General features: G+C 32.6%; 1 protein-coding gene across 1 annotated transcript in view; it reads left to right on the top strand.

The window, feature by feature from the left end:
* Positions 1-9,622, top strand: part of SERINC1 (serine incorporator 1) — an 18,774-nt gene extending 9,152 nt beyond the window's left edge. The window contains exons 3-10 of the mRNA XM_004673822.2: positions 847-1,016; positions 3,637-3,716; positions 3,878-4,015; positions 5,860-6,029; positions 6,131-6,221; positions 7,083-7,227; positions 7,326-7,556; positions 8,173-9,622. Coding sequence (XP_004673879.1) covers positions 847-1,016; positions 3,637-3,716; positions 3,878-4,015; positions 5,860-6,029; positions 6,131-6,221; positions 7,083-7,227; positions 7,326-7,556; positions 8,173-8,308 — 1,161 coding nt within the window. The 3' untranslated portion in view covers positions 8,309-9,622. The remainder of the gene's footprint in view (positions 1-846; positions 1,017-3,636; positions 3,717-3,877; positions 4,016-5,859; positions 6,030-6,130; positions 6,222-7,082; positions 7,228-7,325; positions 7,557-8,172) is intronic.
* Positions 9,623-10,270: the final 648 nt, after the last annotated feature.

Raw genomic sequence — 10,270 nt, 5'->3', positions numbered from 1 at the left:
CTCCTCCGGGGGCAGGCGGGAATCGAACTCATGCAGAAGTGGCTTAAGCTTCTTTGTGCAGTGCTTTAACCCGCTGCGCCACCAGGGAGGGCCTCAAAATATTTTTTAATGCTCTGATTCCAGTGTAACACTTAGGCTTTTTCCAAATTTAAGTTATGCCAGGTATTATGCTTAAAAGCTAAATTCACATCAGAAATAACAGAATAACAAAATTTTAAGTAGCATTGACCTTGAAAAACCCGCATTTTCTTTAGTATTTAGAAACTTACCATTACTCTGTAACACCATAAAATTTTGATTGTATTTGTCACTTTGTTATACTTGTAATTTAATATATCACCGTAAGTGCAGTTTTAAGAATCTTATTCTATGGCATAGGTCTCGGTAGCATTTAGATTGACATTTGTAATTTATCCTATATTCCCATAAACTTTTCTGATGAAAATGTTTCAGATTGTCTTCATTACATATTTAGCATAAACAGTGAAACAAACCTCATTTTTTTTAAAAAAAAAGATTTATTTATTTATTCATACAGAACTGGGGTAAAGGCCAGAGGTGCAGGAGCAGTGAGAGGCTTCACCAGAGACAGGGTGGGGAGCAGAACAGGCAGATGGATGAAGTACACTGCTGAGGGGAGCAGCGGGAAAGACAGGAGAGGTCTGCCAGCCATGTGGGTCACCTCCAGGATAGGGATTGAACTCATGCTGAAGTGGCTTTAACTTCTTAGTGCTGTGCTTTAACCCACTGCGCCACCAAGGAGGGCCCACAAACCTCATTTTTATAAACACAGAATTTTCATTTTTACTTGAAAAGATTCTAGACCATAAATTTCTTCTTTTTTAGATTCCTGGATTTTGCGAGAATGAGAAAGGTGTTGTCCCTTGTAATATTCTAGTTGGCTATAAAGCTGTATACCGTTTGTGCTTTGGCTTGGCTATGTTCTATCTTCTCCTGTCTCTGCTAATGATCAAAGTGAAGAGTAGCAGTGATCCCAGAGCTGCAATACACAATGGGTAAGTTTTTAAATAAATTTCAAAATTAAAGTTTGGTAGTCTCATCTTTGTTTTTTGAGTTTGTCTAAATTTTAAGGTATGATAAGCTTGTACAATATGCAGAATTATTTTATTATGCATGTACCACAAAGTAAAAAAATTATTTTGCCCCTATTAGAGACTACCACACTTGGAAATATTTTAACTGTAGTTTTGAGTTATTTTTGTAGTTATAATCTCTGATGCAATGTTGCACATATATTGATCCTGAAAAGATATACCATATCTGTGACTAATAATGAGTAGCTTTTTCCTCCTTTAGGTCTAGCTTTAGTAGACCAGTCTTACTAGGTAAAACTGAAATAAATTCGTTAATTAGCAGTGCAGTCAAAATGAAAAGGATGGTAGATTTTCTAAATGGTTATACAGGATATTATAGAAACTTGATTGTCCCTTTAACCAGCCCTTAATTTAGATTTCCACTTTTATAGTCAATATGTTTTGAATTTTGTCTTTGTATTTTCCCCCATAAATTAAAACATATTTTTGACTGTTATGCTACTGCTTATGTATTAACATGTTGCCAGAGACAGGGTGAATGATAAAATGAAATGTAAATATTAATGAAATGTATGATAGGTTGATTTACAGCATTTCCCCCCTTACTTATTACTTTCTTTTAAAAATAACATTTCTATAATCATCTTCACTGTATTTTAAAATATTTCTCAAAATGCATCAGAGTAGCTATCACAGCCATTACTGAGATAATAGGCAATTCAAAGTAGTATATACATTGTCTTTGATATTTTTTGTTTTTAATTGAGATGCAGTTAACAAAGTTATGTAGACCTAAGTTGTACAGTGTTGATTTCATTTGTTTTGATTTTCTTTTTTAATTTCTTCTTTGATCTCTTGGTTTTTGGGAGTGTCATTAATTTTCTGCTCAGTTTTATGAACATCCCAATTATCTTCTTAATTTTTATTTTTTTCTTTCTTTTTTGGTCAGAAAAGTTAATATGATTTGTCTCTTCTTAAATATTAAGTCTTAAAATTCATTCTGTGTCCTGTCATTTGATTTGTACTGAAGAATATTCCATGTGCACTTAAGAATTTGCGGCTGTTGTCAGATGGAATGTTCTATAAATGTTTTGGGTCCAGTTTGCTAATACATGTTTTAAATTCAGTGTTATCTTGTTGATTTTGTGTCTAGAAGATGGGTTATTTTTGTTAAAAGTATAGAGTGATGTCTACTACTATTTAATGTATTATCTATTTCCCCTGTAGAAATACTTCTGTAATGCTGTTGCTGTAATGTTGGCTAGGTAGATCTATATAATTGTTAAATATTCTTGAATTATATTGACTCCTATTTCATAATTAAAATTATTTCCTTTCTCTTTTTACAGTCTTTTGGCTTTTAAGTCCATGATAACACAGAATATTTCTATACCAAAACAAAACCACTATGTACTCATCTGACAAAAGATTGTCAAACTAGTAAATATGTCATGATTCGCTTATCTGTAAGTTATTCAACTGCCCTGCCTTCATGTGGTATCGCAATTGACAGAAATTCTGATAAGAATATTAAATTGTAAGTGGTTTATAGTTAATAGGAAGGACTCATCTTAAAGTGATTTGGTATTGTAATGAAACAATTTTAAGATGGGTATCTGCTGTATTTGAATCCCATAGGCTGTGGGTTTCTTACCTTTTTTCCAAGTTTACCTGATTTAATTATTTCAAAGTTCTGCCCTTTTATTGCTTAGTCTATCTTACATTTGATCTGCGATGCCACATATATTCTCTGTTGTGCTTTTTCTTTCTTTTATTGAATTCTTCAGCTCAAGAATTTTTTGGGATTTCTTTCCTTGCCAGATTTCTCATTTTGTTCATGTACTTTTTCCCCTGGGACTTCATTGTGGTTTTTGTGTTTGCTTCTCATTTGTTGAATTTCCTCACACAGCTATTTTAAATTTATCCACAGGCTCTCAAAATTAGATATTGAAATTAGATATTGAAAGGTTATTCTTTTGATGAAATGTTTCCTTGATTCTTAATGTTCCTTGTTTTGTTGCTACTTTCACACTTGAATTAGCATAGGTCAACTTAATTGTCTTTAGGTGGAATATGCTCTTCATTGATCCCATTATATCTTGGGTTCTCTCTCACCTTATCTTTCATATATCTGCCTCATTTTGTTTGTTCCCTTTTGTGGCAGAATTCCTGATATTTTGTCTTCTCTGGCCAACTGCTGGAAATCTTTCATTTTCCAGAAGGTGGCACTATAGGTCGTTTGAGATTTTTTTCCCCTGTTCCTTATGTATATTTTGGTTTTTCTTTCGAGCACTCCATTACTGGATCAACTCTCACTACCACACTTCTGGTATAATGTATCTCAGAGTCATACATTATTGCACTTAATGTGTAACATAAATCAGTGAAATGGAGCTAATACTTACTACCTCTTTATCCTAATTAGAATTATTCTAAAGCAAGTTTATACAAGTCTTCATGTCTCATTGTCAAGATGCCCTCAGAATAGACACATGAAGTAGCTGTTTTTTTAGGATTATCTGAAAAGATTTTATATATGAAACAGTTGAATTTATGTTTATTTTCAAATTTTCTTTTTTAGATTCTGGTTTTTTAAATTTGCTGCAGCAATTGCAATTATTATTGGGGCTTTCTTCATTCCAGAAGGAACTTTCACAACTGGTAAGAAAGCCTTTAAAAAAAAAAAACTATGATATTTTTATAAAGACAGGAAACATTGCCTGCAATTATGTAGCTCTGTTTTTTTTTTACCCCTATTGACTATTGTGATTATGGAAATGAAATTATAAAAACAGCCATTCATTGTATACCTTTCTTTTCAGTATGGTTTTATGTAGGCATGGCAGGTGCCTTTTGCTTCATCCTCATACAGCTAGTCTTACTTATTGATTTTGCACATTCATGGAATGAATCCTGGGTTGAAAAAATGGAAGAAGGGAACTCAAGATGCTGGTATGCAGGTAAGTTTTTGTTTTACAGGACATCTTTAAGATGACTGAATCTTGAAGGTCTTGAAGCTAAAGCATACCATGCAGACTAGAAATCCTAATTTTGATGGTTTGATTTTCTGAAGAGAGGTTCTCAGTTTAAAAGGCTACATAGTATATATAAAATTGTATTAGCAACTTCTTTGAGAGATACTCATGCACTAACAAAGAATCCAAACATCTTGAATAGTTAAAGCTTAGTGTTAAAATTGTATAGCTACAATAAAAGTAAAATATTAAAGGAGTAACAAAGCCAGAAATGATAGCTTGTCATAAAGTAGAAAAAATGAAATGTAAAAATACATACAAGGGAAAATTACAAAAGCAACAGAAACATTTTAATGCAGTGGGTGCTTCTACTTATATGAATAACAGGAATTCTTATAGTAGTATTGTTTACTTGTACTGATTAAGCTTGATTCCTCTGATTACACTTTTAAAATTTGGATCAGGGGCCTCCCTAGTGGTGCAGGGGATAAATCTCAGCACTATGAGGCTATCTGCAGCCACTGCAGCATGAATTCCACCCCCAGCCAGGGAGGTGACCCACATGGCGCAACAAACCTTTTCTGTCTCACCCCTGCTCCTCTTAGCAGTGTGCTTAAGTCAATCCACCTGCTCTATTCCCCACTCTGTTTCTGGTGAATTCCTCTGATCCCCGTGCCTCTTGTCTGTACCCCAGTTCTTGTATGCATAACTAAATAAATCTTTAAAAAAATTGGTTTCAGAATTCAGAAGCAGTGACAAGAGGGAAGAGAAAGTGTTTTAAGTGCACATGCAGGCCTTGTGCAAACGGTAGGACTGTGACAAATTAGAAAAGGCCTATATCTAAAGTACAGAACCTCTGTTCATTTATACTCAATGTATGTTATTGGGAATACAAAGCTAGTGTTGCTTGGTTTTCCTGATTTTTTTTCCAATAGAAGTGATAAAGCTGGGCTTTTTAAAAAAGTGAAATGATTTTAGTTTGTTGAAAAAATATGTGTTTAGAGTGAAAGCTAAACCCGTCATACATGGTAGCTAATACTTTTTTCATTCAACTAGTTTCTGTAATTTGAGCTAGTGGTTAAAAGATAGTTCATTAGACAAAGAATTAAACTTTTGTCATTTGGAAAATTCACACATCTAAAATACCTTTCTTTAATGCAAATTCTAATTAATGCACTAAGTTTCTGGTTTGTTCCTTATCATGTTCCCAGGGAAGGAATTTTTAGGTATTCAGTGTTTGTTGGGTGGATCTCCCTATTAATGATGCAAATACACACACACAAAAATACATGTGTATACACATGTGTATACTGAACACATTAACACAAACTAAAACAAATCATGTTGAAATTTACATATAAAAATTAACTAAATAAAAATGACTTATTCTTACATGGTTTTTAAAAAGGTATTATTAGTAGTTGCTGAATAAAGCATTGTTTTGTGGTTATAGCATTAACTTAAGCAAATTCTGTACCTTAATGCCTTTGTTTACAAGTGAATGATTATAATCTTTAAAAATCTATGTAACAATCCCCTTTTTATGTATGTTGAAAATGCAAGTGTGAATATTTTTAAGCTGTGATGATTTTATCAATAAAAATTACTATTTTAACTTACTGTTCTTGAAAATATATCAGTTAGCTTTGTATAGGCTATAAAACACTCCTGTGACAAAGTTTCTATTTTTTTCCCTGTATCTGTAGTCTGAATAATGTTGACAGTTGCTTAAATATATTGCAAACATAAGATTGTTTTAAAATGAGTCTTGCACTTAAGTTCTAATATTTGTAATAAAATCTAATTATCCAATTATATTTCCTTCACAGCTTTGTTATCAGCTACTGCTCTGAATTACCTGCTGTCTTTAGTTGCTATTGTCTTATTCTTTGTCTACTACACTCATCCAGCCAGTTGCTCAGAAAATAAAGCATTCATCAGTGTCAACATGCTCCTTTGCCTTGGTGCTTCTATAATGTCTATACTGCCAAAAATCCAAGTATGTTCTTTATATCATTACATTTTATAGAGCTTATATTTTTCTAAGTTTTCTTATGTGTTGAAAATGTCAAAATATTTGGGTTGCTTTTTTTCTTGTAGGAATCACAACCAAGGTCTGGTTTGTTACAGTCTTCAGTAATTACAGTCTATACAATGTATTTGACATGGTCCGCTATGACCAATGAACCAGGTATGTTTTGTTTTTCTTTTTAATGAATTCTGAAACTTAAATGAACCTGCTAACATGAAGCTCCTTGAAAATAGTGTAGGGAAATAAAAATAAAACTATTTTCTTTCATCTTTGATGTATTGCCATATCTTACACTTTTTCATGAAGAAATTTATATAAAGGTTTTATAAATATGTGGAAATTTAAAGACTAATTATAATTAGCACAGTGAGCATGATAGTTAGAAAATGTGTTCAAATAGTTGATTCACCAGTTAACAGTATGGTTTTTACCAGCTATGAACTTGTTTCATCTGTGACTAAATGTAATTAGGCTTTGTAAAGAATCTCTTTAAGATCATTTACTTTGCATTCCACTAAAATGGAAGCCAATATAAGTCAATTGGAATGAAACAAACTAGTGAGAAATTAAGTGTTTTTTGAACACTTAATAAATTATTATGAAGTATGTTATTTGAATTTTATTTCATTGAGTTAGATTCCATATGTATTTTGTCATTTTTGCCATTAGAAGTTAGGTTGTTATGTTTTTAGTAAAGATTTTTTTTTCCCCCTAGGTAAGAGTTAGAATTTTATTGCTAACTCTTTTGTTTCATTTTAAAGAGGTCATCTAACTTTTCCACTAGTCCCTAATTAATAAAAAGCTTAGTATCCCACAAAATGTTGAAAATAATGTTCTGTAGCTTTATGAAGGATTAAACTTAAATGCTTTTTAAAGGTCTCATTACTTATAACCAGAATTACTTTTTTGTTACACTTGTGCCCTTTAATTTGCAGTAGTATATAGTGTTAAAAGAACTGCAGTTCTTTTACACCCTGAATTTTTATACTATCCTAATTTGACATTATATTTACATTACAGAAACAAATTGTAATCCAAGTCTCCTAAGCATAATTGGTTTCAATACAACAAGCACTATCCCAAAGGAAGGTCAGTCTGTCCAGTGGTGGCATGCTCAAGGAATTATAGGCCTAATCCTGTTTTTATTGTGTGTATTTTATTCAAGGTAAGAAAAGTTATGGGAAAATTGTTTTTTTTTTAACAAGTAGAATTATGAACCATTCTTTTTAAATGTTCTTTTCCTTCTTGAACTCTTCCATGTAGCATCCGCACTTCAAACAATAGTCAAGTTAATAAACTGACTCTAACAAGTGATGAATCCACATTAATAGAAGATGGAGGACCCAGAAGTGATGGGTCACTGGAAGATGGAGATGATGTGCACCGAGCTATAGATAATGAAAGGGATGGTGTTACTTACAGTTACTCCTTCTTTCACTTCATGCTCTTCCTGGCTTCACTTTACATCATGATGACCCTTACCAACTGGTACAGGTACTTGTATTTTGTTAACAACCTTGCATGTAGAATTCTGACCAGTGTTTGTGATTCCATTGTAAAATGTACAGAGTATAGTAAGTCTTCAGTGTTGTTGATAGTCTCCTGCAGATTACAACTTAACTCAAAATCATGTATAATGAAAGCCACTTCTCTAACATCATTTTGCTCAGAGGCAATCAGGATTTTTTTAATCTAGATCAGAATGAAATTATATTGAAGGAAACAATATTTAAGAACTGCTGTACTTTCTATTTTTATTTTCAGTGTATAACAATAGCTGTAAGTAGCTAAATAGATCAGTGTGAGAAAGCACACTTTAGTTCCCTGCTTTAGTATTAACAGTGAACTATTTAAAAATCTTAGTTTCTATTTACAGATCTTAAGAGTTTCTTGTGAAACTCTTATAGAAAATACACATTGATAACTGAATGTTTACTTTCTGTATTTTAAGACTGTAGCCAGTAGTGGATAAAAAACAAGGCAATTGATTAATCCAGCAGCTGTCTACTATTGTCAAATTGTATATACAGAATACTTCTGAAGTGAAAAAGCTTGGTAGCTTAATGGCTGATAATTCAAACCCCTCTTTTTTGTTTCCCTTAAATTTTAGGTATGAGCCTTCACGTGAGATGAAAAGTCAGTGGACGGCTGTCTGGGTGAAAATCTCGTCTAGTTGGATTGGCATTGTGCTGTATGTTTGGACACTGGTAGCGCCACTTGTTCTTACAAACCGTGATTTTGACTGAATGGGACTTCTAGCATGAAAGTTCCACTTTGATCATTGTTTATCTGAAATTAACAGTATTTCCAACTTTTGTTAAGTTCATATGTGTGGACTTCCCATGTAACCTTTCCAGTGTTCTGGCATGAATTAGATTTTACTGATTCTATTCATTATTTTCTTGCCAAGCTCATTGCTGTGTGTGTTAGAATGAATCAAAAGAATTTTTTGAGTATGATGGTAAGTTATAAAAGTAGACAATGTTAGGGTTATCACTGCTGCACATGTGAAATTAAGAGTAAAAACAATACTGTTTAACAATTTGATTTTTAAATCATGTAGGAACTTACTGACTTAGAAAGTATACGAAGAAATTAAAGACTGTCTTATGAAATATTTGATGCCTTGCCCTACAGGAGACTGCAAAGAATATTGTTTTCTAAGATCAAGGGAGAGGAAGATTTGATGGATAACAGTTCAGCTTATATAGGAAGGAAATTGAGGCACAGACCTTCAGAGTCAGATTAAGTAGGTAATAAATTATAAATTAAATACCTAATTAAGTTATAATAATTCTGGGCTAGGTGTGATCTCTTAGCAACAGTGGATTTTGTTTTGGTTATTACATAAGTATGGGTTTAATGGAGATGTTTTTAAAAAGGATAACTAAAGGCTAAAAGGAGATTAAAAAAGTTGCTTTGACAGTTCTTTCTGAAAACAAAAAAAATGGACAGGAAGAAACTGCTAAAAACTTGACCATAGTATGTAAAAAATCTAGTTCAGTCATTTAAAAATGAAACTAAAGCACAGACTTACACATCTCAAAGGCAGAGTTGGAAAATCCCAAATCTGCCATAAATAACCCACATTCTTTCTGGCATTGGAAATAATTTCTATTCAAAGTAAATGCATAATAGATTTTACACCTCATTAGTAATCTATGTGATGTGGGTTGCTGGTGTCTAGCATGCCTTCTACCTATAAACTTGGGGGATTAGGAGTATGATGGAATGCTGTAGAATAAAATGCTTACAGTACACTGTACAGTTCAAAAGATGTTTAAATGCTTCTGTATTTGCTGCCATCTAATCAGAAATAAGTTATGTTTATAATCTTTCAACCTGCAAATCCAGCATTACGACTACTAGCTTCTATAGAAACTTAGTTATTTGTGTCATTAGTAACTTAGTGAATCTTAAAATACACATTTGCTTCTTTTAAGATATTAGTACAAATGAAATGTAACAATTCAGATACTCCAGTTCTACTATGTGTTCATACTGTGTTCCATATTTTGAATGGCTGTGTTCTATCTAAATAAATGGATTCAGAAAAAGCATGTTGTGACTGAATTATTTAGCAAATCAAATGTAGGTGGCTTTAACTCCTGTATAAAAAGAACCTGCCCTTTTTTGATCTGAAAACTGAGTTTTTAAAGTGATTTATATCCGTTTGGTCTTTTCTAAGTTAACTTTTAAAGGTGGATCTCAGAGGTAATTAAAGCATATTCTCCTAAGAACTTAATGAAGGTGAATCAGTTTGAAGATTTTTTTTAAATCCATGTGATAGATATCCTACACCTGCTGTATCCTCCAGACATTTTTCTTGAGGTGCCAACTGAGGTTCTTTCCCCAACACGATAATAAATGGTTTACAAACCACTTATTTAAAAAAAAAAAAAAAAGGTAATAAGGTGTTCTAACCCACAAGATTTATTTACAATTGTCTAAATTTCTCTATTTGTACGGGCAAGACAATGTCCCTAGAAATTCTAGGGCACTTCCCCTCAAGAAAGAAAAACTTCACATAAAAACCTATACACAGATGTTTCAGTAACTTGATTTATAGCTGAAGCTGCAAACAACTCCAATGTTATTCAACAGGGGAATGCTTAAACACAAAATGATGCATCCTAGCATGTTGTACACACTGAAGACGGTATGAGCTACTGGAATACACCATTTGAATGGATCTCATGAGAGGCATG

This window comes from Condylura cristata, unplaced genomic scaffold (assembly GCF_000260355.1).
Source record: "Condylura cristata isolate star-nosed mole 26May11 unplaced genomic scaffold, ConCri1.0 scaffold00001, whole genome shotgun sequence".
Taxonomy (NCBI): Eukaryota; Metazoa; Chordata; class Mammalia; order Eulipotyphla; family Talpidae; genus Condylura; species Condylura cristata.
Note: the sequence above shows the minus strand (reverse complement) of the source record. Positions and strands in the feature narration are given on the sequence as shown.